Here is a 24,250-nt window from a genome sequence, read left to right as displayed (position 1 = left end):
AACAGCTACACCCATTCACTTCAGTGAGTGAGTGACAGCTATGAATGGTTTGCTTCTGGAATTTTCCATCATATACTTCTGGATTGTGGCTGACCTCACAAGATCCAAATCCTAGAAAGCATGAAGCTCAGGAAAGGGGGACACTGTATACTCCCCACTAAGGAGGTTTATGGGTCCGCATCATCTTCCGAACCCATCACCCTCAGCACTTGGCTCCTGTAGAAGCCAGCAGCCCTAAGAAGTCCCCTGCGTAGGGACTGGCAGGGTCCCCCCTGGTGAACAAATCCATATTCACAAAACATACGTACTGGTGGCATCTGTCTGCACATAGATGATGTCACTCTTGGCCCCGTAGGTCCGGCGCTCATCAGAAAAGGTGACCAAGGTCTTGACAAAGATGGCGTACTGGGTCCAGGGCTTGAGACCCCGCATCAGCCATCCGGGGTGGTGTTGGGGCTTGGGGTCGTTAGACCTCTGAGGCGGGTCGATGTCCACCACGGTCCAGCTGTTGGAGCCACATGCATCCTGCCCATCAAACTCGGTCACGTTCTGATAAGGGCTTTTGAGACAAAGCAGAAGGAAGGGGTTACCCTTGCAGTCCCTCGAGGTCACGACGTGGCCACTTCTCAGAGCCCCACGGGTGGGGGGGGGGGGACTTCCAGCCCTGGGGCTGCTGCTTTCTCACCTAACAACCCTCTGCCACAAGGAGAAATGACAGCAGCCAAAGAGCAAGGAACCCCCAGCCCTGACATCTCAGGGACCACAATGACAGCCCGAGGTCCCACTCACCATCTTCAACTTTCTGATGGTGCAAAGATGGTGTGGACTTCCTTTAGATCTGAATCTGATCTCCGGGGCTAGCGACCCACAGTGTGATAACTGGTGACTCCAGGCAGCTCGCAAAGGTGAAGAGCCCAAGCATTGCAGTGTGCCTGCTGCAGAGCTAGGGTGTCTGGGCAGTTAGGTGGAGCCACTGCCCTTGGGCGGACAATATTTTCAACTCAGGTTATCAGGACATAGTATCCCAAGAGGAGGGACATCCGTAACAGCAGCAACTGGCCCATGAACCACTGATGTTATATAACAGAACACCTGGGAGTTCTTGACTGGCATGTGACACTTCTTGACATGTGGAATGTCGATTACTATGACTCCTAGGGCTACCTCTGCTGCCTCCCTTAAACTCCTAGCCTAAGTCAGGGGCAGTGGCTCACGCCTACAATGCAGCAGTGCAGGAGGCTGAGGCAGGAGGATTGCAAGTTTGAGGCCAGCCTTGGCAACTTAATGTCTCCAAATAAGTAAATAAATAAGGCTGAGGATGTGGCTCAGCGTTTCTATCCCTGGTACTAAAACAAAAGGAAAAAAATCCCAGCCCAATCACATGCTAAAAAATACTACACATGGTTTAATGTGTTCAGAATTTCTGCTTCTGAGGACAGAAGCTTTCTGGAGATGGAGAGGGGAGATAGCTGTACAACTCTGGATACACTCGATGCCACAGAACTGTACATTAAAAAAGTTCTTGGGGAAAAAATTGAAAACCTATTCTGCAGACTGCACTCCTGGGTTACTCAAGAGGCCTGATGTGTACAGCAAACAGGCAAATGGAAGAGTGCAGATCCTCTGCCATACCTTAGTCTTAGCTACTCAAGAGGCTGAGGCAGGAGGATCTCTTGAAGCCAGGGATTTGAGGCCAGCCTGGATAACACAGCACGGTTGTCTCAAAAAAGAGAAAAGAAAAATCCAGACCAAAGAAAAACTTTGTACTTTCAATTTTACTTTTGACAAAAGGGGGGTGTTATTGACTTTGTATACCATCAGCTAGTAAGGTGATTAAAAGGAACCTAAGGCCAGGTGCATGGCATACTCTTGTAATCCTAATGGCGCAGGAGGATCGCAAATGTAAGGCCAGCCTCAGCCAAAGTGAGGCAGTAAGCGACTCAGTGAGACCCCGTCTCTAAATAACATACAAAATAGGGCTGGGGATGTGGCTCAGTTGTTAAGTACCCCCGAGTTCAATCTCTGTTACCAAAAAAAAAATCTTTTTTTTTTTTTTTTTTTTAATAAAAGGTACCTAAGGTATTTATTCTACAAGGAGAAAGTGGGGCACAGAGAAGAACACCCTGGGGCAGATCTAGCACCCATCTCCACCCCACTCCACAACTCTTTAGCCTTCTACTTACGCCTCTTTGTAGAAGAGCATAAATCCTAAGAGGTCCCGGAAGTCAGGAGGCCAGTACGGCTCCCATTTCAGCAAGATCTTGTCAAAAGATGTCTTAATGAAAGAAAATTTAAGTAATTCATTTTCACCTGGAAAGGTAAAAAAAAAAAAAAAAATCAAGCTACTTCAGTAGGGAATAGTTTCAGGCCGAAGCTTGGGATGCCACACTTCCTGGAGGGCTGCCAGAGGGAGATGTCCACATGCTGTTCCCCAAATGGGTCTGGTCCCTGCAGCAGCAGAGCAGAGCGCGGGTCTTGCTGAGGGTGAACTGGGGAGGCACTGGAAGCCAAGCACAGGTTGGGCAACGTGGCTCTTCATGCCAACCAATTAACTGAGCAGACAAAGCTGAATAAGGGTGACAACTGGGTATCCCCAGCCTGTGTCCACGTGAGGACAACCAGCCCGTGGCTATCTAGACAAGGACTTTGCAGAAGTAACATTTGTCTGGATAAATGTTGTTGCCTTGCCCATGGACTTGCAAGCTGACATGGCTGAGGATGCTCCTTCTAGGGCACAAAGACACACGCCAAATGACTTTGACAGACTGGGGACCAATAAACCTTGGAAAGACCCAGCTGAGTCATTCCCTGGGCCTGGGATGCAATCTCCCTCCTGCCCTCCACCCCAACCTAACCCTCGATGAACAGCGTCCTGCCTCAAGGGGCCAATTCCCCAACAGGACCAGGGACAGCCTCCAGCCGCAGCAGCTGCAAAGACAGCACCCACCACACCCTCCTGCCTGGTGGGCTCTCCCCGGTCAGCCTCCACCACAGCTGAGCTGGGCAAGGGTCTGATCCTCCTGGTGCCATGCAAGACTTTAGACGACCACTGCCTCCACTCCCCGGAGGCTGCACAGAGGCTCTCCTGACCCCGTCCTCCGTCTTCCCTCTCTGCTCGCAGGTGAGAGCCACACTGTCGTCACAGGCCCTTCCTGCCTGCTTCTCCTCCTTCTCCCCTATTTCATGGGCATTACTCTCAGCCCCCTTCCCACCCTCCCGGCTCTGTCTCGATATTTGTTTCCCAGAGGACACGGGTGGGAACGGGCATGCTGTCCACTGGGGAGCCTCGGCATCAGCACCAAGGCTGACACTTACACAAGAAGGTGCCACTCGTTCATTCATGCAGCCTTTGCAGCATCTCCCAGCACCAGACGCAGAGAAGAGCGGTGCCCAACCTGCCTGTCACATGGCGAGTCGCACTCACCAGGGCACAGTGGCGCCTCCTGCAGGCCAGTGCGGTGGCCAAGGAAGGGCAGCCACATCATGTGGGCCACAGGCCGGGAGCCCCAGAGCAGCACAACTTACAAGATGCCTGGTCCCCGTTGGTCTTCAGGGCAATGTCATTCCTCTCCTGGCGCCCCTTGGTTCCGGAGACTTCTTCCATCTTGTGAATTTCCGAGAGGCAGAGTTTGGGATTATAGTGGAAGAAGAGTTTCCCCTGAGTGATGGTGAGGTTGTGCTTGCTCCAGTCCCAGAGCTGCCTTAGGTTCTGGTTGTCCAAGGCGTAGAAAGAGTAATTCCTGCAGGAACACACATGTCCTGGTCACCTGGCGGCATCTCCTGCTCAGCTCTGAGAGGGCAGTGCTGGGCCGGGGGTCGATCTCATCCAGTGCTGCAACCTCGGTGCCAACCACTTCCAAGGCACAGACTCCGTGAATATTTAGCGAATAAGGAGAACGGGGAAGCCGGCTCATTTTTGTGGCCAGGAAGGAGTCTGAGCTCAGCCTTAGGGAAGGGGAGGCGAGACCATGGCTGGACCGAGACTGGGTTCGCAGGGAGGAGAGACTGAGAAAGAGGTGTCCGAGCGGGGAAAACCAAAGAAGGCCGCTCGGCCCCAGGGGAAGCCCTTTGGGCCCGGCGCCCAGTGCACTGCAGGCCAGACCAACCCAGGAACACGGACTTCCTCCACAGGGAGCAGGGTCCTTCAAGGTTTTACTCTCTGTCAGCTCTGTGACCTGGTTAGATCCGAGCTTTAGAAAACCAGTGGGCCACCAGCAGGGGACGGGTGGGAAAAGGGAAACGTCGAGACCCGCACTGTAATTCAGAAGCCATCAGCCTGTGTCACGTGGCTACTGAGCGCCTGGATAGGGGCCATCCCAACTGTCCTGGAGGGGGAAAGCACGTCTCAAAGACTCAGCACAAGAAAACAGGTGTACAACCTCTTCTGGAGAATTCCTTTTAAAATTAAGGCCATGTTGAAATAACCTTTTGGATATGATGGGTAGGAAAATTAATCTCACCTGTTTTCTTTTCAAGTTTTTAAAGTGCAGCTACTGGGACATGGTGTGACCTGTACTGGGTTCTGCTGGACAGCAGGGCTCCGGCGCGGGAAAGCCTAGCCGGGAGGCACTGGACCATCCACAGGAAACACCAGAGCTTCAGCGCAAAGGTGTGAGCGATGGCCGCACCCAGAAGCGGCCCACCTACCCGATCTCCAGCGTCTCTCCTCGAATCAGACGCAACTTCCGGAAGAAGGAGAGGGACACCAGAGCGTAGGATCGGCGGATTTTGAGATATCCTGAAATTTCTTCAATGAGGCCGAGGTTGGCCTCCAGCTCAGCCGCCAGATTGTCTTGGGGGAGGGAGGGAGAGTGCCGTGAGCTCCGTAGAAGTCCTTTCGTCCCCCCTTAAGAGCAGCCCACTGCCCAGGGGTCTCCAGACTTGTTCACACAAACCCGTCTTGCTGCTCCCCAATCAGCCAAGCTCACCCCAGCCTGGGGGCCTTGCGCTGGCCACCCCCTCTCCTGGGAATGTTACCCCAGCATCTGCCTGGCTTCTCCCACCACCCTCTCTAAGCTTCCTTCCCTAGACCAGAAACTTCTTAAAATAGCAACCTGCTTTCTTCTCTATTTCAGAGGTTGGCAAAGGACACTGTGATTTATAGATAAAGATTTATTGGAACAGAGCTCTGCCCACTAGTTAACCTGCATGGACGACTATTTTCATACTTAAAACCACAGAGCTGAGATGTTATGATGGAGATTATGAGGCCCACATAGCTAAATACAGTCAGCCCCTGGCATCCATGGGCTCCAAACCCGTGGGCTCAAGCAACTGAAGCTCAGAAACATTGGGGGTTTGAGAGGGGTGGAATTCATCTACACTGAACATGTAGAGACGTTGTTCTTGTCATTACTCCATAGACAACATAGCATGTCAACTACCCTCATGTACATCATATAGGTATGACCAGTCTCTGGACGTGATTCAAAGTCTACGGGAGGCTGTGTGTAAGGTCTGTGCAAACAAGGAACTTGAGCATCTACGGATGTGGGTATTCATGGGAGTCCTTTAATCTTGCTTAAGCCAGTTTAAGTTTGGGGTTCTGTCACCCAAAACCACCATGTTCCCAACAGTTACAGTCTCAAAGTCTCATGCTGATCAATTCTCACGTGCTAAAGGACCCCCATCTTCACTACCTGGCCCTTCATAGGAGAAAATTACTCTCTTACTGCATCCTCTACCTGTTTTGCTGGCCGTCACGGCCCCAAAGCTGAGCTTATTCTTTTAAATCCAGCCTGGCCAAGCGTTTGCCTTGTTGGCTATGATTATTCAATGTTTTCTGGGTAAATTAACGCACAGGGGATAAGAGTGTTTCTGGAAACATGGTCTGCTCTCTACAACAAGGCAGACTGGTTAAAAACGCAGACTCCTGATGCCCCAACTCTTAATTGGAAGATGAGAATTTCAGAATAGATGGGGCCAGGCCCTGAGCTGTTCGAATTTTGAGGCAAACTAATGGCCTAATACTGCTGATGACAGAGCCACTGAAGGGTGCTGCTAGATGACCTTAGGAACAGAGCCGCTTCCACAGCTCACAGGGAGCAGCCCACCCCCAGAGCACTCACTGCCCCCGCGAATGTTGATGATCAGGCTCCCGTTGACCACGGTGCAGCCTCGGAGCTCCTGGGCTGACGTCACTGAGTCGATGGTCTTCTCGCCTTCTAGGAGGTGACAGACCTTGGGACAGGGTCCCAGGCATGGGGTACACATCAAGCTGAGGTTGGAACAGAGAGAAAAAGGGGTCAGGGCATACAGGGCTCCCTCTACCTGGCACGGCAGACCACAGGCTCCAAAGGGACCCAGTGACACACTTATGCGGTCACCCTAAGCAGCGTTCCTGACCTCGGCAGGAGCACCAAGGCCAGATGTCCTGCGCATTACAGGCTCTGAGCAGCATCTCTGGGCTCCACTCATTCAACGCCAAGAGCATCCCCTCCTCAAGCTGTGTCACCACAATGTCCCCATGTGGGAGGGCAACAAATCATCCTCAGGTAAAAACCACCACCCGAAGTGAGACACCTTCTGGCTACAGGCACCAATAAACTCCTGTGATCTTGCTTACGCCAGTGTTAAGTTTTGGGTTTTGTCACACCAACCCACCATGTTCCCAACAGTCACAGTCTCAAAGTCTGTTCCCTCGTGGGTAAAATAAAGAGACCACATAGAGCACGAAGAACACAGAAAACAAAAGTTGTGATTCATGCAAATCCACAAATAAGTGACCATTCACACATCTCTACGGACGCGGATCTTCAGACTTCAGTATTTAAGAAAAAAAAAAAAGTACAGTTCTCTCTCCATATCCAGGGGTCTCACTCCTATGGATTCAACCACCCAAAGACAAAAAATATTCAGAAAAAAAAAACTGCATCTATATAGCACATGTACAGGCTTTTTGCTCGTTATGATCAATGAAGTGTAGCAACTTGTCATACATGTGCAAAAATTCCAAAATACTGCATTGCCAGCATGCTGGACAAGGACGCTCAATCTTGTAGTCTTTGTCAGGAGTGTTGGAAGTGTAAAGGGGACTTGTGGCAGCACCTAGATACCTTCAGGACGGGAATCGGTCACTGGCGCATCAACCCCATGAGTAGAGGGTTGGAGCTTCCAGCGGCCCCACCTCCAGGGAGGGGCTGAAGGTGAAGTTCAGTCGTGTGGCCAACACCTCCCTCATCATGCCTACAGACCGAGACCCCAGCAGAAATTCTAGGCATCAGAGCCGAGTGGAGTTCCCCGGATGGTGGCCAGTCACATGGATGTGCCAGAAGATGGCAGGCTCCAAGTCCGCAGGGCAAAAGTTGGGTTGCCCTGCGTCCGCCTCTCCCAGACCTCGCCCTGTGTGTCCCTTGCGGTGCAACTGCACCCGAGGGCTTATGTCAGCTCTGAGTCCTGCTAATGAATCACCAAACCCAAAGCATTTGTGAGAGACCCCCAACCTACAGCCAGTTGTCAGCAGTGTGGGTGTTCTGAGGACCCCCAGTACACAAAGTTGGTATCCAAAGTAACAGCCGTCTTGCGGGGGATGGAGGCTTAAGCCCATGGAGTCTGGTGCTGACCACAGGTGGTCAGTGTCGAGTTGAGTGCAGCAGCCCCAGATGGTCAGAGCAGCTGGCTGCAAACACAGCCGCGACCACATGTCTGAGTTCTTTCATTGTCTCTACACCTATGCGACAAGCAGGGCTCTGAGCCCAGGGCTGGCAAACCATGGCCCGAAGGCCAAGTCCAGCTGGCCACCTGCTTTTTCAAATACCATTCTACTGAGCACAGCCACGCCCCTTGGTTACGAAGCTCCTCAGCCTACTGTTGACTGTGGAGCCCACACTGAGTCAGTGCATGGAGGACATATTCACTCTCTGGCCCATCGCCAACCCCAGCTTCCTGCTATCCTAGTGGGAAATGACGAGTGGCCACGAGTTCTTTGCTGTTCCGCGGCCTCTCCCACCAGGAAGGGCTGTTCTGCACCTGTGGAATCTTGGCTGGACCGTGTGACTCCCCGGGGCCACTGAGATATTAGCAAATGTGATGCACGCGGAGGCTTGAAGAGCTCTTTGAGTTTGGGGCCTGTTTTTCTTGGCTACTGGGGTGAAAGATCTCATGAAGAGAGACCCCAGGTGACCGAGAGGCCCCAGGTGACCGAGAGAAGTGATCCTAAACCATACAGCCACCACCAACCAGCCCTGGCCAAACTGAGCTGCAGGCAACAAACAAAACCTCAGAACGCAGAGTCACCTTACACCACGAGGCACCGTGGGTGACTCCTCACACAGCAAAAGCTGACGGATGTCACAAAGCTCATGACCCGGGGGGGGGGGGGGGGGGGCAACAGAAATATCAGCTAGTAAAACATGCTGTGAAACGAGTTAAGCAGCAGTCAGGTGCCACGAGTAGGAGATGTGTCCTCTGTGCAGGTGACTTCAGACCTGCAGGATGGACAGGAGTCCCTCATCCAGGGACTGAGGGACCGACTCATTCTCCATGCAGGTGACTTCTAAGTTAAAACCTGCAGGACGGACAGGAGTCCCTCATCCAGGGACTGAGGGATGAAGCATTCTAGGAGAGAGCAGCTGGTGCCGAGGCAGAGGAAAGAAGCGGGACGGGAAGGCTGGAGGGAAGTCCCAAGGCTACGGCAGGAGGGAGGCAGCGGGGATGGAGCCCCTGGGAACCTGAGGGGCCTTGGAGGTGCACATGGGGGGGTGAGATCCTGGGGGCCTCCAGGCATGATCAGGTGGCTGGTGTTTAGAGCTCCCGCAGGGCTGGAGCGGTGCAGCTCAGTGGCAGAGCCCTGGCCTGGGACGTGCGAGGTCCTGGGTTCCTTCCCCAGCACGGCAGAGAAGGAAAAAGGTTACTGGGGCCACGATGTGTAACTGAAGCAGGACGGTGACCAAAGAGGACGTTCCAGGGGTTTGGTGCAGACACGAGGGAGACGCGGAAGGAGTTGGCAGGGATCTGATGAGCAGGGGCGAGTGGGGTGGGAGACAGTTGAGGATTGGGGGTGACTCCCCCTCTTCCCAACAGACACCCACACACACACCAAATTTCTGGTTCCCCTTATCTCAGGAAGGCGCACCCTGCTGATCCACCGGCACTCTGGGTGACCACAGATGGGATGCATTTTGATCAATTGATGGGACTTCCCAGAACTCTGCTTCAAATACACCAAGAACTGCATCCCAGATAAGCCACCCAGAATGGGAAAAAAAAAACATATCTGGGCCTCCTTGATATCAAACCACATTAGAAAACACAACAGTACTACAAAGGCCTCCATAAAATAAAATCTAAAAAAATTATTTCTGAAGCTTTTAACTACAAAGTAAATGATGCAGTACTTTTATGGGAAGCCCTCACTTGGCCCCAGCTGTCACCTCTCCAGGGGAGGTGCTGGCCGTTTCTTAGAGAGGTGGCTTTTGTTTGCTTCTTCTGGGTGGTGAAGAACCCAGGGCCTCCCACCTGCTAGGCCAGCGCTGACCACTGAGCCACGCCCTGGTGCTTCTTGGAGTTTGTTCTAAGTATACAGTGAGGGGGAAATGCCTTGTATTTAAAGCCAATTATCTTATTTAGTTTTGGGGGCTGAGGGTACCAAGGATTGAATTCAGAGGCACTCAACCACTGAGCCTCATCCCCAGCCCTACTTTGTACTTTATTTAGAGACAGGGTCTCACTGAGTAGATTAGCACCTTGCTTTTGCTGAGGTTGGCTTTGAACTTAAGATACTCCTGCCTTAGCCTCCCGAGCCATGGGGATTACAGGCGTGCACCACCTAAAGCTGATGTCTTTTAAGCAAACATCTCCCCCTAAGTCATTAAAACCCTGTCTTTATTCAAACGGGGGGGGGGGGGGCAGAAATGAATCAAAAGGAATATGATCATTTTCCCAGCCTTATTGTTAAACTGACCAGGAAAAAATAAGTTCCATCCAGCAAGCAAAGGTGACATAAAGGGTTATTTTCAGTCAACAAGACCACTTGACTTTTTTTTTTTTAATGAATCAAAAATGAATAACACAAAACATGTTGTACTTTCAGGTTTCATAAACACTAAAGAAAGGTTCATAAGAACTGAAATAAAGATTGTTTTCCTTCCTGCCCTCTCCACTCAGGGAAATAAAATTTCCCACCAGAACACTCTCGCTTGGCTAATTCTCAAGTCTGAAGAGTAAGATTTTTTACGTAAGCAGGTCAGCCCGAGGCCACCCGACATGCGTCTGTTTCTGATTTGTTTTTCTGTTGTTTTGCGGTGGAGGTTTTTTTTTTTTTTTTAAAACCCTCAACACAAAAACCAGGAAACAGATTTTTAATGCATGGTTATGACCCCAGACATTGAAATCTCTCTTCTTAGAAACGAAAGACCTGATCGCAAACCTATGGCATGTGTAGAAAATTTGGCTTGAGGCCAGAGAAAAAGCCCTGCTGTTTCCCACCCAAACTGTAGGAAATGGTTCCCACTCTCCTTCCAAGGACAAAGGCCCAAGAATGCAGCAGGAGCAGGTCTCTTCCTCCTGGGGACATTATGGGCTGACACCGTCACTGTCTAGCTTCGCGTAGGGAAGACAAGGAAAGCCTCAGTCACATCCTTGGCTTAACAAGGAGGCAACCACCTCAGGGAGGACCTTGGAGGGTCCCAGGGGAGAGGAAGGACATCTACCCTCAGGTTCCCTGCTGGCGAAAGAATGGGGTGCGAGACCTGGAGATACTAGTCCTTTAGAGAAAATGCTTGCTCACTCCTGCACCAGAGCCCAGGACCCAAACAGGGGACAAAATGTCACCCAGAGACCCAAGCGTATCCCTGGGCAGAGCACTCCACAGCAGCAACCTTGCTCGGGGCCAAATAACTCTGGGTTTGCACACAGTGTGAACAGGCAAACCATTAGCACCAATTCTACCCATGGCTGACAGTGCTGGGCGTGATCAGCAGCCCACGCTCCTTCCCCTCGGGGCCCTCCTCCTTCCACCCCACCAAGGACTCACTTGCTGGAGTTCATCGTGTAGCCGGAAGGACATTCAGGGATGCATTTGTTGTTGTGGATGACGTACTGGTGGCAGCCCGGGCGCCTCGAGTTCTTGCATCTGTTGTGCAGGTCCTGGCAGAAGCTGAAGTTCACGCAGCGCCAGTCCTGGAAGTGGTAGTAGGGGGGCGGGCAGGTCTCCACGCACCTGCCGTCCAGGTAGAAGTTGCGGCAGGCCACACACTTGGTGGGATCGTCGGGCTCGGAACAGTTGCCCAAGCATTCGCTGTGGCAGCAAAGCCCTTCGGCGGTACAGCCGTGCGACTTACAGATGGTCGGGCAAACTGGAGAGGGGGAGAGAGCACAGCTGGTCACTGATGTGCCCACTTTGTCTGCACATGCAGCAGCTATGGCCCAGGAGTGGGAGCCAAGCAAAATAACAAAACAGCCACAGTTCCACACACCCGCCGCGTGCCAGGCCCATCCATGAACCCAATGAAGCTTCAGAACCAGCGCCGGCCTGGAATACCAACACCACACAGGGCAGGGGGCAGGGAGACCCCAACTTAAAAACACATCTGCCAATTTCTAGGGTCCACTGAGGTCACCCACAAGAAGCCACGGAAGAGAGTTGGCAAGATGTGTATGGTAGCATTCCATTAAACAGTACGTCCAATTGTAGGTGCAATCTATATCTATCAAAGATACAAAGTAGCAAATAATCTCAAAGGCATCCATAATAGAAACATGCAGAACTAGGAAGTGGGAAGTGTGAGAACTTATTACCTGGTGTTGGACATAATTTGATCATAGTCTTGTACAATTTTTAATAATGCCTGGGTTTAACAAATGGCTAGCAAATTTTCTGAGAATACCACCATTGGCTCTAGAGAGCCAGATTCACCCCAACTGTGAAGTGGATACGTTATCTTCATGTTTCCACTTCACAGATGGGGAAACTGAAGGCATAGGGTTAAGTGCTGCGCCCCCCGCCAAAAAAAAAAAAAAAAAAAAAAAATTTCTTTTGCAAACATTTGCTTAAGCTGATGTAGTTGCTGCAGCCCCTGCCTGTGGAAGCACAGAGTCGGCTGAAGGAGGCGTGTTGCTTAAACACAGGAACGTGTGAACCAGTGGATGGAGGATGGAAGGGAGATATGATCCAATAGGAAGGAGAAGCCCTGCAGGTGAGTGGGGAGCCTGTCTGCAGATCTGGCAGGAGGAACCTTCTTGTTGGAAGCTACTGAACCCAAGACTGGCCTCCACCCAGTTTCCTCCACCGCTGGTCACACCTGCCCTTTCTCCCAGGACCCCTCTACTCATAGCTGCCTGGTTACCTCTCAACTTCAGCCCCTTGGCATCTGTCCTGGGCACCCCCTTCCCAGGCTCCTGACAGCTTCACAGAAGCCAGACGGCCCTTGGCCACAGGCCTGGCCTCTTCTCCAAGGTGTTGCCCTCCCACGCTCCCAGCGCGGTCTAAACATGGCTTGGAAGCCAGGGGCTGTTATTCATCCAAAATCAGGCTCTGTAGTTACTACAGCGAACTTTCCCACCAGCCAGACCCAGGGAACGGGAGCATCCCTGAGGTCCCTCCACCCCGAGCGGCACTGTCCAGCTGAACCGTCAGGGATGATGGTTTGGTCCTTATCTGTGCTAACCAGCACAGCAGCCACTGCCCCTCCGTGCTATGGATGCAGCGAGTGCAAACTTGCTAAAATACACGTAGCATAAATTTGGCATCTTGACCATTTGAAGTCTGCAGTCGGGGGGCATTAAGGACATCCCTGTGCAATGGGGATCACCACTACCCATCTCCAGGACTGTCACATCTGCCCAAGCTGAAACTGAAATTCTGCCCCTGTCAAACTCCCCAGCCCTTGCCCAGCCTGGCACCACAGTTCCACTTTCCATCTGTGTGAATCTGCCAACTCTAGGGACCTCCTGTGAGTGGACTCCTCACGCAAAGGTTCCTCACGCCCCTGCCTTGACTCTTCCATGCAATGCACCTGGGAAGTGGAGTTTCAGGATCGAATGCTGATCCTACTCATCTCCTGATGACCGCCTACTGTTTTCCAGTGACTGAACCACTTTGTATTCCAGTCAACAGTACACAAAAGTTCTAATTTCTCCCGGGGGACTAAACTTCTAACTGTATTTCATTTAATTTTTTTCCCAATTTTAATTTAATTGCCACAGTGATTTACCACCTCCTTATGAGACAGTGCAGCCTTAGAAAATAAAAATAAACTCCTTGCCAACCTCTACATGCCCCATGGGGCCCAGTCCCTGCTAGCCTCACTGAGCCCTCCCAGCCCTGGGCAGCAGTGTGCTGGCTCCCTCCAGCCCGACTCACCCAGGCTTGGTTCTACCTCAGGGCCTTTGCATCTGCTATTCTAACTGGCTGGAGTATCCTACCTATTGTCCCTTCATGACCAACCCCTTCTCATCCTTCAGGTCCCAACTCATTACAAAGATCCTTCCAAAGGAATTTGCCTCTAGTTCTCAAACCATGCTCTAAAACATTATCTTATTAAAGTTTCCATATAGCATTTATCACTCTTAAAAAAAAATCCAAGATCATTTTTCAACTATTTGTCTAGAGGGGATTCCTAGGGGACAGGGTTACTGCACCCACTCCTAAAATAGGTGTCCAGCAGGAGCTCAAGAGAGACACTTGCCCAATGAGGGGGAGGTGCAAAGGAAGGACTTTGGGGGAGACTCTAATTCTTAGTGGGTCAAGAATTCATCCAAGAATGCCCAATAGGAGACCCACACCCCCCACAAGTCCTGAATGTAGCTGCCTAAGTGCATATTCTGCTTTAGATGAATCCTGAAAGATTGCAACACCTCCAATAAGAGCAGGTCTTGGGGAGGAGACCTACGAGTGTCTGAAGTGTTTAAGGCCACACAGCACCTGAGTCAGGTAAGTAGCACTATCTCCTTCCACAGAGGCAAGACAACAGGTCCAACAGGACCTGTAGCAGGACCCGTGCTGGACTCTCCAACTTTGGCTCTGCATCTGACACTCCTGGGTGGGAAGAATGACCAGGGACTGTGGCCACCTCCAGGATCCATGGACAGAGGAGCCACAGGCATCCAATGCATTCAGTTTTAGAGACCGGGCACCATGCCCACTAACTGGCATATCAGGAAGATTTCCTTGGTGCACCAATGGCAGTCTTAATTTCCTCGTCCATAATAAAATGGGATAAGCATCTCCTATGTACTGTTAAGATTGTTGCAAGAATTCAATGGGGTAATCTTCAAAAAGCACCAAAATTCCAAGAACACCTGCAAATACCTAAATTAGTGGATGTTCATGTCTATCTGCGAAACGGTGTAGTATTTACATAGAACTTACATACATGCTACTGTGGACTTTAAATCCACTCCAGATAAATTGTAATACCTAGCACCACTTAAATGCTATGTGAATAGTTGCTTTGCTGTGCTGTTCCGGGAATACCAAAAAAAATGTCTGCAGGACAGGTGTTTTTTTCTTTTTTTTTTTTTCCTGGCTAGTTCTGACCCACAGTTGAACGCGAAGATGTGGGACGTGAGGCTGGGGAAAGCCAACTGCATAATCATCATTGTCGTCATTATCAGTGTCACTAATACTGATCTGTCTGGGTGATCTGAGGGCCGAGACTCAATTGGAGGAAGCAATATATACAGCAGACAATAATCTAGGGTCACAAAGACCGGCTCTGCCAGGGCACATGTAAGAGCAGGAAAGAGCCATTTCCTGGGCTGGGGCTGTATGGGAGGGCTGGCCCTTTCATTCATAAGAGTCATCATCAAAGCCCTAATAAAATGACTTCCCAAACACACAAGCCTTCCAGCCTGGACAATGCGAGGAAGGGCTTCCAACACTGGCCAGAAAAGCCAGCGGCCAGCCAGACATTTCAGTCTCAGACGGCGCACCACGCGATTCCACTTAGAGGACACCCTGGAAAGAGCAAGACCACAGTGACAACAGGCTGCCAAGGGACCACCCGGGGCTGCTGGGAAGGGCACAGGACCTTGGAGTGGGGGCCGTTCCCTATCTTTTTCTTTGGAGGGGGATGGCCCTGGGGATTGAGCTCAGGGTATCCAACTACTGAGCCAAATCCCAGCCCTATTTTGTATTTAGAGACAGGGTCTCACTGAGTTGCTTCGCACCTCGCCACTGCTGAGGCTGGTTTTGAACTCGCCATCCTCCTGTCTCAGCCTCCTGAGCTGCTGGGATTACAGGCATGCGCCATCATGCCCAGCTCTGTTCCCCACCTTGATGGTGCTTATTGTTACCTATGTACCTGGAGGGGAGGGGGAGAGAGGCTGATGAGTGGCACTAGAGTGGGAGGGCAGGGGTGTGGCTCAGTGTAGAGCACTTACCCACCGCGCTTGAGGCCCCGGCTCCATCCCCAGCTCCAGAGAGTGAAGGAAAAGAAGCAAGCAACCAGGAGGGAAGGCAGAGCGAGGAGGGAGGATCAAGAGGTCCCAGGTGCTGGTGCAAGGTGGGGTAAACACAGATACCATGCACTATACATCACAAAGCACGGGAAAAACAGATTTAGAAAGTTTTTACCATAAAGAAATGTCTAATGTTCAAGAAGATAAATATGGTTCTTCCATTTGTTTGGCTTGCAGTGCTGGGGATGAGCTGAGGACCACGTGCGTGCCAGGCAAGTGCTCTACCTGAGCTACACCCTCAGCCCAGGGAGATAAATATGTTTACCCCAATTTAAACACTATCCAATGCATACAGGTATCCACCATAGATTAGGTGGTGATATTAATGTGCATAATTTTTATGCTTTTATTTACCTTAAAAATTCACAGAACTTTACACTAAGATGGATGGATTTTACTACATGTAAGTTATACTTTTAAATGAGTTTAAAAGGATATTTGATTCATGTGTCCTTTTAGAAGGAACACAAAAATGCATATAATTTGTTTTTTTACTATGTATGTGTACTATCCACTTTTTTTTTTTTTTTTTTTTTTTTTTTGAACAGGGTCTTGCTAAGTTGCCCAGGCTAGCCTTGAACTTGTGATCCTCCTGTCTGTATCTAGTTTTAAAAGGCTCTACTAGGCAAATAAACAAATGTTATTGATCAGTGACATGATTCTACCCTGAAATATCCCAGCAGCAACTGCAAAAGAATAGTTGAGAAATCAAATACTTGTACAGTCTTTTAAGATCATTTTTCTCATTCTTCTACACATGGATAACCAGTGTTCCAAGCACCATTTATTAAAACGACTGTTTTTTCTCCAATGTATATTTTTGGCACCTTTGTTGAGGATCAGATGACTGTAGCTGTGTGGGTTAGTCCGTGTGTCTTCCATTCTGTACCACTGGTCTGTGTATCTGCTTTTATGCCACACCAGTTTTGTTTTGGTAGCTCTGTGGTATAATTTGAAGTCAGATATCGTGATGCTTCCAGCATTATTTCGGGGGGGCTTAAAATTGCTTTGGCTATTCTGGGTCTTTTTTTCTTCCAAATGAATTTTAAGACTTTTTTCTAGTTCTGTGAAGAATGTCATTGGCATTTTGATGGAAATTGCCTTGTAGGTTGCTCTGGTAATATGGCCATTTTAACATCAGTTCTGCCTATCCATGAACGTGGGAGGTCTCTCCGTGTTCTTGAGTTTTCTTGTTTCTTTCTTCAACGCTCTCGTTGTACAGGTCTTCCACTTCCTTGGTTAGATTCATTCCTAACTATCTTAAATTTTGAGTAATTTGATTTTTGTATGTTGATTCGATAACCAGCCACTTTGCGATTTGTTTCTGACCTCTAGAAGTCTCCTGGTGGAGTTTGGGGGTTTTTGTTTGTTTGTTTTGTTTTGTTTTTTGATTTTGTAAGTATAGGATCATATCAGCTGCAGATAATAATTTTTCTTCCTTTTTTTAAAAACTTTTTTATCCCTATTATTGCCTTCTCTTGCCTAGATAGTTATCTCTCACCCTGCACAAAACTCAAAATGGATCAAAGACCTAGGAATCAGACCAGAAACTGCAACTCCTGGAAGAAACATAGGGTGGCACACAGGTACAGACAACAACTTTCTCAATATGACCCCTGAAGCTCGGGAAATAATGCCAAGAGTTAATACATGGGGTGGCATCAAATGAAAATCACTTCCTTTGCTGTGCAGAGGTGTTAAGAATGTGAAGAGACAACCCCCAGAATGGGAGAGAATCTTTGCTAGTCTTCTGACAGAAGATTAATATACAGAGCATATAAGAAACTTAACACAAAAAATCCAAAATAACCCAATTAATAAATGGGCAAATGAACTAAACAGACACTCTGCAAAAGAAAAAAAATATGAATGGTCAACAAATATGAAAAAAAATGGTCAATCTCATTAGCAGTTAGGAATGCAAATAAAAACTACCCTGAGATTTCATCTCACTCCAGTCAGAAGAGCAGTTTTGAACACAAAAAGTAATTAATGCTGGAGGGGACATGGAAAAAAAAAAAAAGGAAAACTTAGACTGTCGGTGGGATTATATAAAGAAGTTGTGAAAATGGTGCCAATCAGTGTAGAGGTTTTTCAAAAGACTAGCATGGAACCAACACATGAGCCAGCTATACCACTCCTTGGTTATTTATCCTAAAGAATTAAAGTCAGCATGATACAGTGATAATATTCATACCCGTGTTTATAGCAGCACAATTCACAACAGCCCGACTATGGAAACAGTCTAGGTGTCTGGCAATGGATGAATAGGTAATGAAAATACGATATATGCACACAATAGTGTTTTATTCATCCATAAAGAATGAAATGATGTCATCTGCAGGGAAACAGACTTCAGAGCATAGTGCTAAATGAAATAAGCCAAACTCAAAGTCAAGGGTCATATGCTCTCCCATGAAAATTAAAGAAAAAAGAAAACAAAGGTGGGGGTGGGGTGATCTCATGAAAATCAAAAGGACAACAGTTAAGTAGAAGAAAGAGACCAGGAGGAGAAAGAGGGAAAGGGGAAATATGGGGGAACAGTGTTGGCAAAATTATCCTGTTACATTGTGTGCATGTGTGAATATGTAATGAATCCCTCTGCTGTGTACAACTATAATGCAGAAAAATGTAGAAAATCATTTTTGCTTTATTACAAATAAAAATCACAGGTGCACAGGTGTAGGTCCATTTGAATTAATGCTTTCTTCTTTTACAGACTCCTCAATAAACTGTTGGCATTTCATCTTTTTTCAAATACCCCAGTGTGATAGATATTGTCATAGATATTTGTGGAAAATAGAAAAGCTGTTCTGGTATTGCATAAGCATCAAACACAGGTGACTCAGAATTGACACTCCTGACCTCAACAAATTCAGCCTAACAATGCTCCCACATCTCCCAGATTCCATGGGAGGTTGGGGGAGAGGGTATTGGGAGGGGGACAGAGAAAATAAAAATCAGAGTGGAAGTCAGCAAGGGTTCAATTTGCACATTAGTTTTCTTTCAGGTAAAATGCAAGTCGTTTGTCTTGCTGAGCTGTAAGGTATATTTCTTCTGAAGGATTCCAGTCACAAATGTTTCAAATAGCATTGCCAATAATAGAGGGCTAAATCAACACATGCTTCCAGATATGAGCAGGATGGTCGTGTCTTCTTTCCAAAGAATAATCTAATTTAAGAACATTCTATAAAATAACTGGCCCGTACTCTTCAACATTGTCAGTCACAAAAGACAAAAAAAAAAAAAAAAGGAATTCTATAGACTAAAACAGATTAGAATAGCAACTAAATGCAAAATAAGACCCCAGGCTGAAACTTGGGGGGGGGGGGCCCGCCGGGCATTACCGTTTTCAATGAAGGACAATATCCGGACCACTGATGAGATTTACCTGAGTCTGGATTAAAATGTTGTGTGGGTGTTAATTTCCTGATTTTGATTATTGTGCTGCCACTGTGTAAGGAAATTTTCTTGTTTGGGGGGAAACCTGCTAAAGAATTAAGGAAGGAGCATAATTGCAACAGATTCTCCACTGGTTCTGAAAAATAATGCATGTTAGGAGCACGCATAAATACAGAAATAACACAAATAGGGCAAAATGTAAACAACTGAATCCAGGTGCAGTGCGGAGATCTTTTGTTTCTTTTCAAACTACAACAAAATAAAGAGCGACCAGTTTGTCAAAAGGTTAAAAACTTAAGTGTTAAGAGCAATAGATGCAGGCTACAAGATAAATAACTTGGGCACAGAAATGCAGTGCTTTAACTCCCCCCACCACCCCGAAGAGTGAAACAGAAGACAAAGCCACTGGTAAGTGTTTAAATGTTTCCATAGTGTGACAAACGTCGATAACATTTTGTTACATTTCTTTCCAAGGCCTGTTGCTTCAATTAAAACAAAACAAACAACAACAAAAAAACCTCAAAATCTATTATTTCAAACATTACTGCTTTCCAGAAATTTCCAAACCGCAAGTTGCATCATGAGCCCACAGGCACATTCACAACGGGTCCCAGGTCTCTGAGTGTGAATTTTATAAACTCCTTAAAGCAATATACTTTGTTTCCATTCATAAGCCTTCCTCTCCCACGCTGGCCCGGACCCTGACCTCAGAGGTTCCAGTCTCTGGAGCCAAATTCCTCCCCTCAGAATCTAGTAAATCATTTAATGGCAAGTGGGGGCAGGGCCTGAGCTTTCGACAACTGGGTGGTCGGGAGCTCAACCGCAGGAGCGCGCGTCCTGGAGGCAGGAAGGCGCCCCTTTTCCTTCCCTGACAATACGGCCCCAGCACGAGCGAAAACCTTTGGAATTTAGCCGTTGAGCTCTTCGGAGAAATACGGCGCGTGCAGAAGCCTAGAAAGGCGCGGAGTCCAGGGACCCTCCCCGCGAGGGCGGCCTCCAGATTGGTCAGTTCTCATGGGTACGTGAGTGTGTGTGTGTGTGTGTGTGAGAGTGTGTGTGTGTGTGAGAGAGTGTGTGTGTGTGTGAGCGTGCGCGCGTGTACTCAGAGGAGGGCCCAACACGAGCTGAGCAGCTCTTTCAAGAAATACGCTGCGACTAGGGACAGGAAAAGGAGGGAGCGGGATCCCAGAGAGGGGCCTCCAGCCCCAAACCGGGTCCAGTGTTTGTCCGGGTGGGCGTGTGGGTGTGTGGCCACGGGGGCGGGCCCGAGGCAGCGCTTACGAAGGCCAGGGAGGGGGCGGGCGGGCCTCCCGCTAGGGCAGCCTCGGGATTGGTCGATTCCTGGCCATTGTGCCGCGGGAGGCGGGCCCAGGCGGCGTGAGGCCCCTCCCCCTGAAGCCGGGGCGTCCGCGCACCTCGAAGCCTGCGGCGCTCCGTTCCTTTCGGTGAATTCCAGGCCGGAGCGCAGCTGCCGCCGCAGCGCCGCCCTCGCGCTCAGCCAATGGGCGGGCGTGCTGCAGGGCGCTGGCCCCGCCCCCGGGCTGCGCTGCCAGACCCGCGCTCAATGGGGCAGTGCGGCCGCAGCGGTCCTCTCTGGGCGCCGAGCCCCGCCAGGGCCTCTCCTGGGTGCAGACCGCGACGCATGGTACTTTGAAAACAGCTAAAGAAAACTACGCGGCCAGTGTGCATCACACCCACCCGAGCGGTTTCGGCTGCGCTCGGCGCTGGGCGTGTGCCCGGGAGGAGATCGGGTCACCGCGTGGCAGCGCGTGGGACTGCTTGAGGGACGCTCTGGCCCTAGGCCTCACTAGGGAGAGGCCTCAAGAGGGGCGGGACCACACAGCAAAATCCCCCACTGGGGCGGGGATGGGAAGAGGAAGGTCGGCTTTTCTGGACTCCTGGACAGCACACCCACAAAGTCAAGGATCATAACTCATACATTTTTAAGTTTACAGGCCACGTTTTAGGGAAGCCTCTGGCCAGTGTTCTCTACATTTGAAGATGTCAAATGCATTCTCTATGTATTCGCAATTCCAGTAAACCGTGTAACGACCTCCTCAACCTTTCATATACGCACTTTAAAAAGTACAGTCCTTTTGCAGCAAACAATGTTCAACCCCTGTCGTTTAATAATATCTCACTCACTCTGTTATTCAAACCACCATCCCCATTAGAGAAGGTGGAACAGGCACAGAATGGCTACTAATGGACTCCAGCCCAGCCACAACTCAAATCCTGTTCTCCCGGGGAGATGCAGTGAATTACATTCAGCTCTTCATCCTAGTCCCCCTCCAGTGGCCTCATCTAGGCACCGAGAGTGCAAAAATGGATGGAGACCCTGTCCCTGCCCTCAGGATACACGGACACATAAGCTCTACATAAAGGAAGAACTTTTGTCTTGGTAGTTACTACATCCCAGAGTCATGCATACAGTAGGTGCATGCTAAATCAGAGGGGGGAGAAACAGGAGGATTAAGTGACCTCAGTTTTATCCCTGCAGGAGAGAACACTATAGGTAGACATGTGAATCCCCAGGGCTGCAAACAGGGACCTACAGACAGTTGATAAAGGACAAAGTACAGCAGCGGAGAGGGAAGATCAGGCCAGAGGAAAGGTGGGGAGCCCAGGGGCTTGGACTTTGGTTCTTCCTAGGGTGGGGGTGGCACAAAGAACAATTTCAAGCAGGAAGAACACCAGCACATCTACATCTGGGGCAGGTTTTCTGACTCTTGTGAGTAGAGAAGAAAGACATCAGGGGACAGAGGGGAAGAGGCTGGCTTCGGAAGGGGTCAGGACTCGTCAGCTGGATGACACCCAGGCTTTTATCTTGAGATCTGAACACAACCCAGGAGGGGAAAGAAGTGGAGTCCAGGTCATCAGGGCTAGAGAGCCAGGTATCTACACAAAACTGACTTCATGTTTGTGGTTGCCAAGTCACAATTAAGCCATCCTGGCCTGCTCTGAAAAGTCACTCTTGTGAAGGTGTAAGTGCCCCAGAAGTTGTTTTGCACAGACTTGAAGTTTTTCCTCATTTGTATATATAATACACATTTTAGGCAATCAACTATAGGAATGACTTTTAACGTTGCTGCCTCTCTGTTTTCTTCTATTTGAGCCAATATACATTTTACAGGCTGTTTAGAAGTTAAGGATGAAGAGAGGGCAAGTGATGAGATACAGGCATGGCTGTTTTTAGGGGCAAATTCAGCATCTCCATTTCTTACAGCTGGAAACAATCTAAATAAAACTAGCACTTAGGTCCATATGTGAAGTTATTTTGGTAAGTTTCCAAAATTAGCAAAGCTTAGATGATTATTTTTTTAGTGGATTTTAAATTGCATCTGTTTTTATTCTTAATTTTATATATACTTTCTCTCCATCCTCACCCCCCTGCCTTTTTCTCACACCATTTGATTGACTAATTTGGTAGTCATTACCCATATGTGGCCACCAAGGACTGGAATCTTGGCTAGTATGGCCAAGGGAACACATTTTTAACAATTTTCATTCAAGGCAGTACAGCGCTAAAAGATTGTTCTTGAATTTGTCAGTTCTAGTTTTTAATCAGTTCATCCCTGCTAATTTATTTTTTCCTTCCTCCTGTATAGGCTGGCTTCATTACTTATTGTCTCAGTTTTGTGATCTCTATATAATCGTTTAAAACTCTGCATTTGTCCTCTCATTCATACTTTGTTTTAGAATAATCTACGTTTCTAGTACTGTGATTCCCCCTTGATCGAAGTTGAAAGATTTTGAGTTGTCACTTTTGTTTTAAATGATCAAGCAGTATGCAGAAGTCTTGCATGCTAGTTTGGTTAAGCTTTTAAATTTCTAATTATGCTTAGTGGCAGCCAAAGATTAGGGCCAGTATGGGGTCTGTTTTTTGGAATGTATTGGTGTTTTGTTTTTTTTTTAAATTTAACAAATTATTATTTTTTTCTAAATATTGCAAGAGCACTTTAAAATGTGAATTATTTGCTTGGTGCAGAGTTCAGTCCATATCTGTTATTGACCTTATTATTCAAACTCCCAGTTAATTGGGTTTAACCTACATGATCAAGGCTGTGCTGGGGTCTCCCCAAGTTCTCCTCCTTTTCTCCCTTTGCATTTCCAACCACTCTCTGAAGTGTGCTTCTGTTGTAATTGATGCCTCTTCAAACATTGCAAGTTTTTTTTCCCTGATAACGCCTTGTGCCTTGACTTCTTGGCTTCTCTTTCTCTGTGTTTAGCTCCACGTTGAAGTTTTCTGTGTCCTTGTTGCAATTAGGTTTGACAACTTCCTTGTGGCGAGAAGGAGAGAACAGCAGCCTCCATGGGAACAGGGAAGTAGGATCGGAGAATAAGTGTGAAATCAGTCCCTGGTGCAGGGTCTATGTAAGAGTTTCCATGGGGACAGTCACGACCATGAGAAGTGCCACTCACATGACTGATGGCTTTCCTATAATAAGTACGCAGTAGTCTCAGATATATACGTCAACGGACACCATGTTCCAGGGCTGCCATGTGCACAAGCTGGCAGAGGCTAGGGTTTGTGGACAGGGAATGGAGAAAGTTCCCTCAGCTCAAGAGCAAAAATAAACATTGGAATGTACTGAATTTCTGTAGAGACACCATGAAATAGAAGCATAAGTCACATAAGTCACAATGAAAATATACCTATCGTTAGGTATGATACACCTATTTCAAATTCTAGGGTGACAAAAGGAAGATGGGGTTTTTTTTTGGCTGATTTCCTGGTTGAGTTGGCTCTTAAGGCCAACCTGAAATATCAGCCCAATTGATATTTCTGGTGGCCTGAACCGTAGAAGGGGTTCTTGTGCATCTCCATGTCAGGAGCTTCGGGCCTACGTTCCTAGGGGCATTTCCTGTGTGTACACTTCAAACATATTAGAAAATGATGGCATTCTTTGATTGCAAGGGGTGGGGGGAACCATCTCCTGGCCATGTTAGTTTCAACTAGAGAAAAGAATGCGTTTGCCCCTTTGCCTCTGGATCTCAGACTTCTCCAGTTACTCAGATCCGCTGCACAGCTCTGTCTACCTGAGCAAGCAGCTCTTACACCTGAAACTTCCTGGCTCCACCTCTGCTTACACTGCTGAGAGGCCCTGTGCACAAGAGAGATCGCAAAAAGAAAAACAAAGCATGCATATGCCCCACATCAGACTAGATGCTGGATATAGGCTAAGAAAGAGGAGAGCATTTCAACGCACAAACGAGGATGTCTCATGAAAAGGAAGTGTATTGACAAAAAGTGCATTCTTTCACATGAATACTACAACCACAAAGATATTGTGTTTCCCAAACCAAGATCAGCAACAACCACACCATAACCTTCCTGTGGATATTTATTCACAGGCAGGTTTCTCTCTGCACTGTGGACCTGCCCTGGAAACCCTTCTCACCTTTACAGATAGGCTGTCTAAAGCAATCTCAGTTTCCTAATTAAAAA

The 24,250-nt window shown here is 48.5% G+C and overlaps 1 protein-coding gene across 4 annotated transcripts in view; it reads right to left on the bottom strand.

The window, feature by feature from the left end:
• The window catches only part of Insr (insulin receptor), a 125,237-nt gene that overhangs the window by 33,509 nt on the left and 67,478 nt on the right, over nt 1-24,250 (bottom strand). For all 4 annotated transcript variants that reach the window (XM_076849730.2, XM_076849707.2, XM_076849713.2 and 1 more), the window contains exons 3-8: nt 10,973-11,294; nt 6,069-6,217; nt 4,648-4,792; nt 3,526-3,740; nt 2,184-2,310; nt 309-559 (exon numbers count right to left, since the gene is read on the bottom strand). In XM_076849730.2, the coding sequence (XP_076705845.2) occupies nt 309-559; nt 2,184-2,310; nt 3,526-3,740; nt 4,648-4,792; nt 6,069-6,217; nt 10,973-11,294 (1,209 nt within the window). The remainder of the gene's footprint in view (nt 1-308; nt 560-2,183; nt 2,311-3,525; nt 3,741-4,647; nt 4,793-6,068; nt 6,218-10,972; nt 11,295-24,250) is intronic.

The sequence above is a fragment of the Callospermophilus lateralis genome, chromosome 1, assembly GCF_048772815.1.
Source record: "Callospermophilus lateralis isolate mCalLat2 chromosome 1, mCalLat2.hap1, whole genome shotgun sequence".
NCBI lineage: Eukaryota > Metazoa > Chordata > Mammalia > Rodentia > Sciuridae > Callospermophilus > Callospermophilus lateralis.
Note: the sequence above shows the minus strand (reverse complement) of the source record. Positions and strands in the feature narration are given on the sequence as shown.